General features: G+C 34.2%; 1 protein-coding gene across 3 annotated transcripts in view; it reads left to right on the top strand.

Annotated features, from left to right (window-relative positions):
* The window catches only part of LOC150095884 (long-chain-fatty-acid--CoA ligase 6-like), a 267,968-nt gene that overhangs the window by 227,650 nt on the left and 22,614 nt on the right, over positions 1-17,704 (top strand). For all 3 annotated transcript variants that reach the window (XM_090409680.1, XM_090409678.1, XM_090409679.1), the window contains exons 18-19: positions 6,277-6,378; positions 14,800-14,871. In XM_090409680.1, coding sequence (XP_090265806.1) covers positions 6,277-6,378; positions 14,800-14,871 — 174 coding nt within the window. The remainder of the gene's footprint in view (positions 1-6,276; positions 6,379-14,799; positions 14,872-17,704) is intronic.

Below are 17,704 nucleotides of genomic sequence, written 5' to 3'. Positions count from 1 at the left end.
GTATAATGTTCCATTTACGCTATATAACTGTAGTGTTTTGAAAAGCTTTTCCCTGGGTATCTTGTTGTATGCCTTAAGTACAGATCCTTGTCATATTCCCATGATTTCAACTATTTTTCATGAAGTGAAAATCTGATCTTGATAACCTCTATTTGGCCTGAACCTAGCTTGCTCAAGTTTCTCTTCCAAAATTTTTCTCACTCTTCTCTTGCATAAATCTTACCTGGAACACTTTCTGCAGGAACCCCTATGTAATTATCACGTTCAGCTTTATCCCTTTTGTAGATAGGAACTATGACAGCTCACCTCCAGTGATCTGGAATTCGAACTTCTCACCATTCCCTCTGAATTATGCGCTGTAGCTACTGCAAAAATTTTATACCTATATATTTATGCATTTCTGGTTGAATTTCTATTCCAACTGCCTTTCCCATATTTCAAGATTTTGATTGTTTTCCTACCTGAATGAGTGATTGTGCTCCTATTTGCATTGCTCTTAAAATTTTTGTACTACTGTTCTGTTGCTGCTTTTTTCTTAAGTCTTTCAAAGTAATTACTTTATCTTCAGTTTTCATATTATCTTTGATTTCTTTTACAGTGCTCTTCCCTCCATCTCTAAAGTATTTGAATAGTCCCCAGAACATTTTCTACTTTTACACATAGCTTAGCTTTTTTACATTTTTCTCTATTCTTTTAGGATACTGCCAAGTTATTTGTCAGAACTTTTGGTATGCTTTCTTCTTGTCCAGGACTTCCAAACTTAAGGATTGCTTGTTAAGTACTGCCTCCTTAACATCTTGTGTCCACCATGGTGTTCTTATTGTCTATCTTTACATACCTCCCTAGATGAATGTTTTCTTCAGAATTTGCCACTGATACTTCAAGGTTTTTTTGTATGAATAATGTTTGTATAGTTTTGTCTGCTGAACTTGAATTTTTTAAAAAACTTTTTTACATGTTCTTCTTTTCAATGTGATATTCATTTTTATCCTACTTATGATGGGCACTTCCATTTTCAAATCTTGTACACTACATTTGTATCCTGAACCAGCATGAAGATATGACTTTCAACAATGACAGTCAATAAAGCTTACTTGCTTCTTCTCTCCATATGAACTTGTGTGCATCTTTGTTGGAATGTAGTGTAATGACTCATCCATATCCTGAACAAAAATCCAGCAGGATACCATTATTGTTAATCTTTTTTTTTTTCCAAAATTTTCCCCAAACATTCCTATATGCCTGGTGATATTAATTTCCTACTCTGCCATTTTTAAATCTCCAACAAAGAAGACCACTTTTCCATTTTTTTTTGTCAGCTTCTTGCTCTGATGCAGAAAAATTCCTCCCCTCCTTCTTTAGAACCTTCATTGTTGCCATAGGCACAAATAAGTTTCATCCATTTCCACCTTTCTGAAGTTTGCCTGCATTACTGCTTGAAACTGCTTTCCAATCAAAAAGTTTCATGTTTGGTGTTGAATGCTATTGCTACTCTTTCCTTCCTTTCCTTGATTGTTATTGCCCAAACGTAACATCTTATTAGTAAGATCTTACCATCTCAGTGGCTGTGCACTTCGCAACCATACTCCTGATGGAGTGTCCTAGGTTCGATTCTCATTGGTGACGTGAGGGGCTCAACGATCTTCCTCAGCCGTAGCCAAGTTAGCCATCTTGGATGAAGGCAGTAGGGTTTCCTCTTTTATCTGGGATTTTTTCATCCCACAAGCAGGCAAACCGCCCCCATAAACACACACGGACTACAGTCATGAATACCTCCAAAAGGGATGCAGCAGAGGAGTGGCATGCCGGCTGCATTATTTTGCCGTGACTCCTCATTAGGAGGAGACCCAACCTGTCTGAATCAGATGGAAGGGAGAGATAGATTGGTAGACCATCTTAGTAATGCCACTTTTGTCCACTTGTACTTTTCCAATTCTTCTGCAAGTTTGATTTCCTTTCCATTAATACTCCTTACATTGATAGTTCCTGTCTTCAGTTGTTTCAGTGTTGGAGATAAGAACCATCAATATAAGGAGTATTAATGGAAAGGAAATTGTGCTTTCAGAAAAGGAACTTCGTTTTGCAGAATCTGAATAGTTACAGCAGCTAGTGTGTATGTAGGATTGATTCTCTACAACTTGTTTTTGTTTTGAAAGCCATAGATCTGCAATTGTAAGGCTAGTATAAAAGAGACTTAACATTTTGTTTAAATATTTCAAATTTAGCTAAATAATTTTTAGTAATTGCAGAAACATTTGCTTAAGTGTCACTATGAAAATAGTCAGCTTTGAATGAGATGTATCAATTTTGATACAGTAGTTGCATTAATCTGAATCCTTTATAGAACAGATAATCAGTTGAATAATAAATTTTATGATTCAGTATAACTATTTCTGTACATTCTTTATAAGGAGACAAAAAAGCCATTGTTGCTACTTTTATAGTAGCAAGTGGTATTTTGGTGGTTCTCTATGCCTATGAGAGTTGTTAACTTGTGAGAAGCTTAAGGAATTTTTTTCTTTTCATTTACTTCAATTTTCATTTTTTTTTTTTAATTTTTAAATAATTCATAAACCCTACTCTAAAGACCAAACATGAAACTTTTTCAGACCATTTTTCCTGCCTAAAAAAAAATCAGACATTGATGCCCATGGCAGGATTAAACCCACAGCCTGTTTGGAGAGAATTTTGCTAACCACTTTTGCAACCACATTGACTAAATGAAGTATGATGTAATACATAATTATTTTATATTCTTAGTAGACTTAAAAGTTTCTTCCAGATTACTTCCTACTTGTTGGGTCTCTAATTATCACATTGAACATTTGGGCTAATCAATCCCTTACATGAGTTAGAAGAACCTACAGTACTGTAAATTACAGTACTATAATGAGTTTATAAATTCATTTTTCTTGATGAGTTGGAGGTTATCATTGGGGAAAAATTTCAAGGAAGACTGTTCTAGAGAATGGGGCCTAGATAGAGTAAATGAAAAGGTTTAAATGTCTGAGAGCAGAGGAATGATGGATTGCTATTTAGTAGAACAGCAACTATGGAAGTATCTATTGAAAAATAAAAAGCTGAAATAGTGCTACTTGAATAATGGTGGAAGTGAGTCAGTGAGGGAGGCATTATCAGCTGAACCACTCCTCTGAACATAATTTTTAGTGTTTTGAGTATATCATTGCAAACATAAACAATCTAAGGGCTGGTGGAATTTGTGTAATTTGCGAATGGATGGATGAAAAGTAGTATTTTTTTTTTTTGAGATTTTCTGCTAAAAAAAAACTGAGGATGTGATTGCTAAGAGGCTGTAAGTAAACCTTGGTTCAAGGAATGAGATCTAATGCTCTTTGGTGGTTTGTGAGGGTTTGTGATCTCAGATCCCTTTTGCAGGGAAGACTGCAGTTTGATAGCATTAAAGGCAACTCTTTTCATTGAAGGATGATAGTATAGAAAGCTGTCTTAGTAGTGGTGATTGAAGTCATTTAGGTGTAAGATCATAGTGATGTAACTGCCTTGATTCACTTCTGCATTAGTGGAGAAGCTTGAAGAACCACCTGCTATGACATGCAGTAAATGACCAAAGAGAAAAGTTTGGTACTCAGTTACAACCCAAAGGATGGCAGTTTACTGAGCAATCTTCAATACTAGACATGATCAAATTCTCAGAAAATGTCAAGAGTGACAACATATTTCTTCACACCTTTCCATTTCATGTATTCAGTGATAGGTAATGTAGACTGAGGTTGTCTGTGGATCTGCAGTGGCATAATCCAAAATAATGGTAACTTGCAGACCTTTAGGCAGTGGAGGTGATTGATGACCCTTTGGAGAGAATTGAGGTGATGGAACATGGTTGATAGTTGGACAGCAGAGTTATTTCCTTTTTTTCCTTATGAAAGTAAGGATATGCTTGTTCCATACATTGAAATAACTGCCAGCCTGAGTTGAAAAGATGGTAGAGATGTAGGAAAGGTATTAGTTGTGGAGCACAACTTTGGATTACAGTTGGAGAGATACTATTTGGACCAGAAGACTTGAGTATGTCTTTTGCCAAAAAAAAAAAAAAGAAAAAAAAAAGCATATGGTGCACTGTTTCTGGTATGATAAGTGTTGTCTTGGTTGTTCGTGCAGGAGTTGAGATGACAAGTGATTACTGTTAGGTGCTGTAACAGTGGTACCATCTGACTAAAATAGATGGAAGTGCAGATGAGCAGAAATTGTACTTGATTTCCTTTGCAATAGTCTAGAAAGCAAGACCTAAGTTTTCATTATTGGCTTTTCTAAAGACAGTGAAATTCATTGTGTTCTTCAGTGTAGGTTGTCTATGGTTCTTTTTTCAAGCCACTTGTGGTATGCTGGAATTGTCAATTGCTTGGGATTCACCTAGCTTGGAAAGTGGGTGAGAATTCTGGATGGAATAGGCAACAAAGCTTTTATATAAAAAAAGAGCAACTCACTCAGTGCAGGTATCTGGATTAAAAAAGCAGAAACTGTGGTCTGACCATGGAAAGGAAAAGTATGAATTCCAGAGGTCATCCCATTTGGTACCTTTTGTAGTGCCAAGAGTGACTTTTCCAGATCTACAAAACTTAAATATATCCTTGTTATGCTCCTGTAATTTCATGACTTTTCGTCTTAAAATGAAAATCTGATCTTGACAGCTGGCAGTTGCCCTGAATCCAGCTTCTTGTTCCACAAGTTTCTCTTCAAAATTTTTTTCTTGGTCTCTTCAAGTATGTTTGCACAAATCTTACCTGAAATAGTTTAATAAGGATATTCCTCTGTAATTCATTTATTTCCTATTTAAGTAGTACTATGATAGTACTACTTCAGTCATCTAGAATTACTTTTAATTAAAATGAAATATATATTGATCTTTAATTGACCATGATTTATAAACATCTAATACCAACAAGTTTTGCCAATGGGGCTGTCTGGCTTCTTCAGGGCTTATAACAGTAAGAGAAAAAACTTAAAGTGGCTAGTACAGAGAAAATGGAGTAACACTATCATTACTTTACATTACACTCATGAACGCATAATATTACACTCATGGAGCATGTTGTGTTAGTCAGTGTTATGAGAGCAAAGTTCTGTAGTTTCCAGCGAAATTAAATTCTGGCAGACTGAGTGATCTTATTAAGGTTTTCCTTATGTCAGCTATTATCATATTGTTGGTATTAGATTTTTATCAATCATGGTCAATTTATTTCAAAGAAAGACAAAACAAGTAGTAACAGAATACATTTTAATACTTGAGTATTGAAATGTATTCTGTTACTACTTGTTTTGTCTTTCTTTCATAGAAATTGCACCAGACATTCATACACTATCATTTGATCTCTTACAGTAATATATCTTCCATTTCATAGCTTTTTTTTTTTCAATATCAAGTATCAGAAAGGTGGCAAAAATGCTTCTTCCAATGACTGTTTAGCTACTTTCAGAGATTTACTTTCTTACATTTTTCTCTATATCCTCAGAATATACCTGCTGACATATTTACCAGGAACTTTTGATATGATTCCTTGGTTTCCTGAAATGCCTCTTTGAGGTTACCATTATCCTCATTTTAATCCTTGCACACATCCCTGGCTGATTTAGTGTTTCAGATTTTTTCCAGAATCCTAGGAACTGGTTCTTATTTTGTTCATGTTTTCTGATAATGTCTTGCAATAATGATTGAATATACAAAGGTCACTTCTCCAGAAGTGGGCTGATTTTTTTTTTAAATCCTGCTTAAAACTCAATGATCACTTCATGTTGTTTAAATGAGCTCAAATATTTTCATTACAGATGTTGACTGTTTTTTATTTGCTTCGTAGTTTTTTGGTTTATTCATGTTATTTCCTGATGAAGTGAAATAAAACATTTCATCAAATCTGTTGAAATAAACAAAAAATTTTCTATTGGGCGTCTTAGTTAAATGCTGGATGATAAAATATTTCTAGAATGTCCTATCTCCATAGCTTATGCAACAAAACAATCAGTATGGTTGAAAGATGCTTTTATTTGACATCTATCAAATAACACTCATGAGTGTTATTTGATAGATGTCAAATAACACTCATGAACCTCATTTTTTACACGTGCAAGTATGTATATGTAAAGTGTCATGTGTATACTAACTGAAGTAGTTCTTAAAAATATGATGGGAAAAAGTTCTAGACATAGTTAATTATTTATTGCATGTTAAAGGGAAAGAAAAAGACTTGATGATACTGTTACATGTAAGCAGAATATCAGTTTATATTTTTTTCCCCTTTCAAGTCTTGTGTTGTTGGGATTGTGATACCTGATAAAGAAGTTCTTACTGCATGGTGTGAGGAAAATGATATACAAGGATGTTGGACTTCAATATGTGAAAATAAGGTAAGCTTATAGACTGTATGTTTGTTCTTTACTCATTTTATCTTTAAAAAATCTTCAGTATGTAGTAAATTACAAAGAAATTAGTTTTCATTTTAAGTAGCTATCTGAATTGAGAAATGTAAAATTTGTTATGATCTGATGGTACTATTAGCTAGCATTTAGATTTTTTCCTATTCTGCAAGACAAAAAAAAACCTAATTTATTTGCTTAGCTAAAAAACTAAGTTATGTTGTGGTAAATTAGTTTTTCTGACTCTCATTAGTTTTAATCTATAAGTCAAATGATCTGTGAAATTTCACTTTCCCATAACATGAGTGTTCCTGAGACTGAATTTTGTTATCTCCCTTCCCTTGACATTGGCTGTCACTATGTATATAGAAATATGCATAACTGCAGTCTAACATGAAATTTAAAAAAATAAGAACATCTTAATGTAATTCTGAAGAAAAGTGGATTTATATATGGCAATTAATAAAATACATTTGTCCCAATTTCTGTAAAGTTGAAACTCAGTGGTATTGTATGTACCTTAACTCAATGCCAATTCTGGTTTGTAGTTAGTTACTTAGCTGTACTATATCAGTATTCTTTTCATTTACTGTTTTATAGCATTCTCTCTCTGCTGTCAGCCAGCAGCATATTTTTTTCTGATTTTGTGAGGCAAAGATTATAAACATTCATATGTTCTAATGTTTCCATTTGTGTACTGTTACACAAACTTCAGTGTGCATGTAAATATGTTATTTGTTTATTTCTAATAATGCATTGAGGCATCAATAGTTCATAGTTTCGAAATTAGAGATGCTGCTTCTTAACACAAACTTTTTTTTTCTGTCAATTGTTATAGACATAAGTTGAGCAAATTAATATTGACCCTTAATTTGCTTAGGCTGTATATTTTTGAGTTTTAAAGAATACATACTTCTGATTCATTCTTAATTGCAAGAAAATCGGCCATATTATGTATGCATTTTACAGACTAAAATATATAATTAGCAGGAAGTAGGTGCCATACTTATTAAATAGTGTAAAAGGTGAATAATGTGGAAGCTTCTTGGAGGCCTTCTATTATTTTTCTGAACTGTTTTTCATGCATTTCTTTCCTATCTGTACATTTTTGTATGCCTTCTATTAACTTCCCATACTGTGCTCGTATTCAGAATTTCACATGCCAAAGTCGGTTTCTTTTTTCTTTCTCTCTCTCTCTCTATGGTCATATGTATATGCACATTACTTAGAAAGAAGGCAACAGACACCCACCATGGGCAATGTGCCATATATACTATTTATTTACTAATGTATTATATACCAGATATACTCTTTTTAGGAATGACAGAAAAGATAGGAGAGGAAGAGTGCTGCTAATGATATTAGATGACTTTTTTCAGTTTGGGTAGAAATACAAAGAAAACAATGATGGTAACAATGCCCCATGTAACGATGAGTTTGAGTCTATCTGGTGTGAAGTGGAGGTTAACAGAATGAAATATATGGTGGGATGTTGCTACAGACCTGGCAGCTCAGTTGTAGAGGATGAAGAAATGCATCGCCAATTTAGTCTTATGGATACCAAGCGAATGATCATTATGGGTGACTTTAATTTTCTAAACATTGATTGGGTAGAAGAGAAATTTCATAAAGAACAGGAATTTATTGAATTGTTGCGAGTCAACTTTCTCAAGCAGCATGTGAAAGAAGGAACTCGAGGTCAAAGAGTGTTGGATTTGCTCATAGCGTCAGAAGGGATCTCTGTCAAGAATATGGCTATTTTGCCACCAATTGGTGACAGTGATCATGCTGTTCTTTCTTGGGACCTATCTACTTGTGTTGAAGCTCCGATTAAAACAGGCTACATGCTAAACTACAAAGCTGGTGTTGGATTCTGAATATATAGAGATTTGAGTAATTATTATTTGCTTCAGAATCCAACATGATTTTCATCACATAAGCTAATCTTGTAATTATTATTTAATGTAAATCACTTGTTTATAAATTAATATTCATATAACTACCTTTAACCTTATTTGATATTTAATTATTTAATCAAGGATATGTATTAATAGTGAAAAGACTGTATTAAAATATTATATAGTTTATTTTATTTATTGCTATATTAATATTATAAGAGTTTGTATTCAATATTTTAACTGCATATTAATTGAAGTGTAAATATTCTTTATTTGTTCCTGTATGTAGAGGTATAATGTTATGCAATACCTCAGTTTTATTATTTTGTTTTGGTTGTCATGGAGGTGAATGTAGATAGCTTGCACGAGTTTAGAACAGTGCATGAGAGAGAGAGAATTGAAGGGCTGGAAAGGAATTTAGTTGAAAAGAACATGAGAACAATTTCAGCGGGAAGAAGGAATATATAAGCTATGAACGCTGAAAGAATAATTCATTCGGATGGAATCGGAGTGCAATAATAGCGAGTCACTCAAGTAGCTAATTAAAGTCTACTAGTCAAGGAGCGGGTTAGCTAGTAAGTTGCAGAACAACAAATAAAGCAATGGAAGATAGCAAAGTAGCAACTGGATGACTAGCGATAATTTTGTTGAGATTTAATTCCAGGCCGACCTTTCAAGGACACACAGAAACTTGTAGCATAGCACAGAGTAACTAAGAGAATAAGTAGAGGCAGTAAAGTTGAAATTAAATGATAGCTTTGTTAAGAGATATAGTGCTTAAAAGATTAATTAAACGTCGGAAATACAGGCAACTGTGCATAAAAACTTCAAGTTAAAGAATTACAGTGTGTTACCTTAGTTCAAGAGTTATTAGCAGAATACTGAATTGGTCAAGTGATGTCAAATGTAGTACAAGCGTTTTGATCTGAGCAAGAATGTTTAACTATGTGAATTGCAACCATTAATTTATTCAGTTATTACTAAGAAGATTTGTTTTAATGAGTGCTGTTAATGGTTTTTATGTGTATACAGTTATAAGAGATGTTCGTATATAAGTAGATGAACAAGGAAGATTACCGGTAAGAATTATCCAACTATTGATATTCCTATGCGGAGATATGCGTGTGTTTCTTCCTAGAATATCCCTATATTAACAGTAACTATTGCTGAGATTAGCTGGAGTGTGGAATTAAGAGTGTATACTTGTGAAGAAGTGTTACTGCATTTTTATTGTATTTGAAACTTGAGTAACTGTGAGATATTAGTGTAATTGATCATTAAGGAACCTTATGACATTGAACGTTATTAAATAGTTAAATGAACCTTGTGAAGACTGTATTCCAGACAGCAGATTAACCATTGCCTGAGATTGTATGACTGTATTACCAGATGAGCTCAAATGTTTATAATACCTTACTCAGTGATTTAAATTAATGTGTATAATTTGTAAGCCTAAATTAAATGTTTGTTTGTTGATTTAAAGTTGTATTTTGCCTGAATCTCTTTTACTGCACCATTCATAAAATATTCGAACCAAAGCGGGTGAATTAAATAAGTTAAATATATACAGGGTGTTCGGGATAAATTTGACATATTTATAATTAATTATATTTTTCCGTAAGTTACATGTATTAACACACACTTCTCTTTATTTAAAAGTTTGGACCCTTCTTCATTCATATACAAGATGTCAGAAAGGATGGATAGCTGGAACCCACCTGAATCATGGAAGAGAATAACTTGTATCATGATGATTCGTGCCCGCCATCAAAATTACGACTGCTGCCCAATGCTCCCTGAATACAGTAAAAACAATCAGGCATGAACTAGAGACTTGCAATGGTGACTACGAGGATGTAGCAAGAAGAAAGATCCCTAGCAGACGATCTGATTGCGTTCGTACAGCAGAATTCCTCGCAAATCTGCAGGAACAGGTGTTGAAGAACCCTGGCATTGGAATTCGGGCTTTGTTCGTGGAGTTGCTAACTGTAGTCAAGCCCTGGATAACAAGGGTAGGCAATGGTAGGCCGTATGTATGGCAGCAGGATTCGGCCCCTTGCCACACCTCTGGGAAAAGTCAAAAATGGTTGTCTGAAAATTTCTACGACTTCACCAGTCCAAATGTTTGGCCTCCAAACTCCCCAGACCTTAACCCCATGGATTATTTTGTATGGGGCGCAGTTGAAAAAGACACCAATCGCACTTCCAGTAATACAAAAGCCCAGTTAATGGATAAAATTAAAACAGTTTTTGCGGCCCTTCCCAGGGAGACTGTAGCATCAGCTTGTTCGAGGTTCCGAAGCAGAATTGAAGCTGTGATCGATGCTAATGGTGGTTATTTTGAGTAAATCTTGTTGATAGTATTGTAATTAACTCTGCCTGTAATGTTTTTTTGTCAATTCATTAAATTTAATAGATACAAAGAAGATTTTCTTTTTCCTTACGAAACTGTCAAATTTATCCCGAACACCCTGTATATACTCGGCCAGTATATATAATAATAACACATAAAAGAGAAATAGTTGAGAGTTGGTTTTACTCTAATTCTTGGACTAATTTAGATATAGAGTGGCACAGTCAATAAATATAAATTTTCTCTATATTTGGATTAGAAATTAACTAGTAACTTATTATTTTTGTTTAAGAACATCGTAGTGATAAACATGTCGGATCCAAAGTATGGGTTAAGACGAAGTAGGATCCAACACTGGAAATTATGATCAACCTAGAAGAATACTATTTTTGCTCCCATGGCATCAGTTACTGAATGGAAAAAATGTCAGCATTGCATGGGAATCTTTGAAAAAGTGCTTGAATGAGGCATTATCTCAATGTATCCCTAGTGTTGGAAGAATAAATAGGTTGGGAGTGAAATGGATGTGCAGCCTTATTAAGCATGAGATCTACAAGAATTAAGAGTGGAAAGAATGGAAAGAACATGATGTGGAAAGAATATTGTGAGAATAAGAGTGAGAGGAGTTATGAAATATATAAATCTCAGGCCAGAAAAGTAACGAGTATTGTGAAAAAAGCTAAAACAGAGTATAAAAAGAAATTGGCCATGTAAAGGCAATCCAAAAGAATTTTATTGTTATGCCGCAAGCAAAAGAAAGAATGAATGAATGTGGAAGAATAACTTTGTTGAATGCAGATGGTACACGAGTGTCGGAAGCTAAGGAGATTATTCAGTTAATGAGTGCCCGCTTTGCTAAGATATATCAACCAGGTGTATGTAGCATGGTGCACAGTGCTACTGCTATGTTGGATGAAGAGTTAGAGGTTCATGAAAATGAGGTTGAAGAGCTCTTGCATAACCTGGATAAGAATTTATAAATAGGGACAGATGAAATATCTGCCTGTTTGTTAAAGGAATGTTCAGCTGAATTGGCTAGGCCTTTCACACATTTGTATAACTTGAGTCTCAGCTCAGGAATGATACCACAGGAATGGAAGGAATGTATGATAGTTCCATTGCACAAGGGTGGCGCAAAAACTAATGTCTAACTACCGACCTATCAGTATCTCTGGTGTGGTAGTGAAGATTTTAGAGAAGTTGGTAAAGAAGTTTAATGTTGGCAAGAACCCGCATACAGAAATGGATAGACAAGCATTCTATACTCTGCAGGAAACAGCATGAGTTTACTAAAGGAAGGAATTTGCTCATATTTTATAACAATGTTACAGCTGAGTTGGATAAAGGTAATGGATACACTATGTCATAGTGTATCCCTTACCTTTGATAGTAACTATGACAAATGACTATATATACAATAACGATAACTATGATATTAACTAAACAGCTATGACACTTTAAATACAATATTGAAACATTATCATAGTTATCGTTATTGTATATCATAGTGATGTTATTGTATATAACGTCACTATGATATATTATAATAATAATATATCATAGTGACTATGATAATGTTAGATTTTTCTAAGGCATAGGATATAAGGATTTGATAGGATACCACACAATAGGCTGTTGCGTAAACTGGAGATTGGAATATGGGATTGGAATATTATTATTATTAAACAAGACCTCATGGAGTCAAAGACTCATCTAGGAGGTCCTTTTATCTCACACACATCTCATCATACCGGGTCTTAAACACATTCAAACTCCCTGCAGACACCACACTCTCAGGCAAGGCATTCCAATCATTCACAACTCTGCACGAAAAAAACCTGCCTCTCACTCCCCTACTCACACCCTCTTTGAGCATGAGTTTACTAAAGGAAGGAATTTGCTCATATTTTATAACAATGTTACAGCTGAGTTGGATAAAGGTAATGGATACACTATGTCATAGTGTATCCCTTACCTTTGATAGTAACTATGACAAATGACTATATATTTCCATTCTTTCCACTCTTAATTCTTGTAGATCTCATGCTTAATAAGGCTGCACATCCATTTCACTCCCAATATAATCTATTGATGTGGATCAGGGAATGGTTGACAGACAGATATCAAAAAGTGGTATAGGTTTTGAATGGGTGTGAATCAGCCAGATTTATGGTAACCAGTGGTGTACAGTCTGGGGTTCAGTCCTTAGGCCATTATTGTTCAATCTGTACATTAATGACATCAAGCAGGGTCTATCATCAGATTTGCAGTTGTTTGTTGACAATGCAAAGATGGGCAGGGCAAAAAGGGATGCTACTGATATTCAGCAATTACAAAATGATTTGAATAGACTGGAAATCTGGGCAAACGAAAATGGCTATCAGTTTAATGTTAGTAAGTGTAAAGTTATGCACTTTGGCGGGATTAGAGTTCCAGCGGCATATTATATTAGCTGAGTTATGCTACAAGAAACTGAAGAGGCAAGGGATCTTGGTTTATTGGTGGATAAGAATTTTTTAAAGTTCAAAGGTCACATAACAAAAGTTTCAAATACAACTTGAAGGATAATTGCTATGTTGAGGCAAACCTTGACATGTAAGGATAAGGAAGTAATTTTGCCTCTTTATAAGGCTTTGATAAGACCACACCTGGATTACTGTGCTCAGATTTGGTCTCTCGGGTTGTTCCAAGGGGATAAAGAAGCTGTGGAAAGGTTGCAAAGAAGAGTTACAAAGATTATATCCAGATTATGGGATTTAGATTGAGGACAGATTTAAGAGTATGTGAATTGCAGACTGGTTAACAAGAGAAAGAGGGGTGTTATGATAGAGATCTGTAAACTTTTGAATGGGTGTTATAGCATTTCAAATGATGAAATTTTTCATTATATGGAAGGTAGGGAGATGACACAGGGGCATCCATTTGGAAGTTACGGTTGTTCTCAGTCAAGAAAGAGTTAAGAGCTAGGTTTTTCTCCAGAGAGCAGTGAGTGGAATAATTTGCCCTTAGGGGGTAGTGAGTGCATCTAGTGTAAATGAATTTAAGGGAAGGTATGGTAGCTGGGTTGGGCAATTTACAGCCTCTCTCAATGAGTTCTCGACTCCCTGGAGGTTATAATAATAATATAACAAGTAATCCAGACTTGTGAAATTTTATAACTTGATAGTAGTCCTTGTATTCATTGATCTTGATCTCAGGCAGATTGGCCTGTTTGTGCAAAATAATTTGCAAGAGCAAGATACTTCATGATACAAAGTAAAGACATAGTAATTTATCCTTGGTGTATGATACAGTTAAAAGCTGCTTTGCTTTGATAGCAGTACATAGATTAAACAAGTTTAATCTATGCACTGATAACTTTAATTTATAATATAACCAAGTGGAAAAACTTCTAACAACTTTGTTTATCAAAAAAACCTTGCTTCATGAGATGTCCATCCATCCTCATATCCATCACAGAAAGGGGTATTATCAAAATTTACTAAGCTCAATTTATCTATTGGAAGAACTAAAAATAATATGACTGCTGCTGAACATGACCAAAGCTTCATTCAGATAATTTTTACTGATCTGGCTCCCACTGACAAGACCTCAATAAAGGTCGAAAAACCAGTTTGGGTAGTGACCCTTTCCATAATGCATATCATTATACATACCCATAAGGATATGTGCTTTGCATGATGGGATACTAAGGCAAGTGATGTGAAGTCATTAGCTTCTATATACGAGTTGCCCTGTGCTGATTATATTTCAGGTGCAAACTTTGTTTGCTTACACTTGGATAAAGGATTAAACCAAGTATATAATTTCTTGGTATCTTCAATTTATAGTATAACCAAGCGGAAAAACTTCCAAAAACAGTTGTGAAACTTACTGAGGAATAAAGAAAATTATAAGATGATGATTTTCAAAGAAGTCCTAATCTATTAGACTCAATTCTTTCACTAAAGAAAGATTTAGTATACTGTCTGGCTTAATTTTCCTTACAGTTTAGGTTACTTTTGCTTTAATGTGTAAACTTGAAATGTAAGTTGCTAACATACTGGGGATTAAATGCAGTGATGGCCCCTAGTGTCTTTTCTCTATATAAAGTAGTTGATAATGCAAGTGACAGTTAATCACACTTTTGTATTTATTTCATCATGTATATTTTGCTTATAGTTTGTGAAAAAGGTGATTATGGATGATATGACATCCCTTGGAAGAAAAGCAGGCCTTAAATCATTTGAACAGGTAATCAATAATTTGAAGTTTTTGTAAATTTATACCTAACTATAAATTTAAAAAATGTATCAGTTATTTGTTAAATTAAATTTCAATTCGCTCTTCACAGAAACAAAAAGTGTGGTGTTATTACTGCATTGCATGCTGCAGAATGGCAGTACCACATTTTTAAAAAATAATTGCTGATTCTATCAGTTTAATGTTTACAATTTGTTAATTAGATAGTATAAATGTCAATGTAATATATTTCCATAGCAGCATGTATCAAAAAATGCAGTTTGTAATAAGGATGTTTTAGGTGAGAAAATATTTGCATCCATTTCATCTGACTAAGCTTGTCACATGAAATTTTAATGACATTGAACAGACTAATCGAATTCTTAAAAAATCATCATAGATTAAGTAAGTTTTAAAAAAAAAACTGCAGGAAAAAAATGGTTACATCTATTTAAAAAATAGCTTGTTGAACTAATTTCAATTATCTTAGTTGGAATGGAAATTTTATTGAATACTTCTTTTAAGTAGGGCGACTATATAATTTATCTAAACTGAGACATTTTTGAGTGTGGAGGATTAAAAATAATTAAAATTACATAATATTTTAAAATATTTGAAACACATTGGTTTGATTATATTGGTGGATCCATAAAATAATTCTACTATAAAACTATTTTTAAAAATTTTCTAAAGAAGATAGAAACGTGTACATTTAAAGCAAAAGAAACTTCATTATAGTGATTTCTAAAGATTTAAAAAAAATAATACAGAATAATTGTTCTTGTTAAATATTCACATACTTCAATCAGTTTATTGAGCATATCAATCTCTAAAACATTGTAATTAGTATTTTTCTGAATTTTTTTTTTTCAATATAATTTTTAAATTTTCATAAAATTACCTGCAGTCTCATTCAAATTTTCATTTTATGGTTAATAAATTTTGAAATTGTTGACACTTTAAATTGACTTCTCTGTTGACCATATTTTCAATTGAGAAAATACTCTCTCAGCAGGTGCTAAAATACCAGGTAAATTATTACAATAATAATTATTTTATTATTAAAAGAGACCTCCAGGGTAGGACTCATTGAGGGAGACCACATACTACATGCACTAGCTATCATATTTGTTCTTGAATTCATACACACTGCTTGCATTCACAACATCCAGTGGCAATTCATTCCAATCACAGATCATTCTATGAGAGAAAAATCTAGTTTCCATCCCTTTCTTAGTGGCATTCATTCTCGGCATCCAAGGATGTCCTCTTGTCCTTTCTCCACAAATTGAAAATTTTCAACTGAAATCCTGTATAACTCTTTCAGAAGTTTGTAAGTCACAATCATATCACCCCTCTTTCTCCTGTTTGCTAATGTCTGCAGTCTACAAATTCTAAATGTGTTATCAGAATCACGACGGCAACCAGACCTGTGCACAATAGTCCAAGTGAGGTCTTATCAAGGCCTTGTAAAGAGGCAAAATAACATCTTTATTTTTACATGTGAACATTCGTTTCAGCATTGCAATTATCTTTTGAGTTGTATTTGCAATCTTTGTTACATGGCTCCTGAACATCAACTTCCTATCTACTAAGATCCAAGATACCTAAAGCCTGATCAGTTTCTTCTAGCATAATCCCACCAATATAATACGACATTGGATATCTAATCATGCCAAAGTGAATGACTTTACACTTACTGACATCCATTTTCCCATACCCACAATTCCAGCCTATTCAAATTATTGTGCGCGTACTGTAATCTTATGTGGTTGACATAAGATTAACTGCCTTATCACAGCATTAGGTTTATATGCATCCAAGTTACTTGAACATGGCATGCTGTTGAGCCTAATGTTAAACGTGAGGTGAGTAAATTTAGAGTCCTGGGGTAATGACCTATCATAATGTATAATGAACATGATAGAGGAGAGTAACTACCCAAGTATAAAGGAGTGAAGGATAATGGAATAGTTAATTGAAATTACACCTGTTTGCAGTATACCAGTGCATCCTTGCAGAAGCATACTATCAATAACAAAAGTAATCTACTTCAGTTTCCATAAGTCATTTAAAATTAATACTGCACCTGGCTGAACTTATTTTACAGCTTTCTTATTAATTGAATCTTGCATGACAGTGGTTAAGGCCACTTAAGGGTCAAAGCAGGTTAACTGAGTGATCTCCACATTGCATTTAAGGAATGTGAGAACCAACTGGGGTACTTAAGGTCAAAGCTGTATAACTGAGAGGAGACCTCCACATAGCCTTTAAAGGAATGCGTAGAACCGACCAGGGCTTCTGACCTAATGTCCAATCCTCACCTTCTCGGGGTGCACCCTGTTGAGTATCTACCTGGATACTGAACGAATGAGGATGGGCTGGCAATTTGGGATTTAGCTGTATTCTTATTGGTTAAACCAATATTGAAAATGATGGTACATGACAAAATTTCATGCCAGCTGGGGTGTTGCCCAGTTAAACAAGGCCTTCATTGTTTTTACCAGGGAACCAGTATGAACAGCGAGACGTCAGCTACTGGAACAAATCTGAAAGCACACTGCCACCTCAACATCACCAGAGTTAAAGATTGGTACTATCAACATAAGAAGCCTGAATGGCAAAGAAATGGAGCTACCTGAGGAATTAGATAAGTACCAGATCGACATAATAGGAGTGACTGAAACAAAAAAAAGACAAACTGGTCAGATCTTCCTGAACAATAAATACAAAATGTTATATTCAGGAAATTACAATCAAGGAAAAGGAGTAGCCATAGTATTCAACACAAAATACGAGGCTAATCTTCTTGAATGGTAGGCAGTCTCAAGTAGAGTGATGTGGG

Source organism: Typopeltis vanoorti, chromosome 19, assembly GCF_054136105.1.
Source record: "Typopeltis vanoorti isolate ZY-2024b chromosome 19, IOZ_Tvanoo_1.0, whole genome shotgun sequence".
Taxonomy (NCBI): Eukaryota; Metazoa; Arthropoda; class Arachnida; order Uropygi; family Thelyphonidae; genus Typopeltis; species Typopeltis vanoorti.
This window is presented reverse-complemented; position numbering and strand designations above follow the sequence as displayed.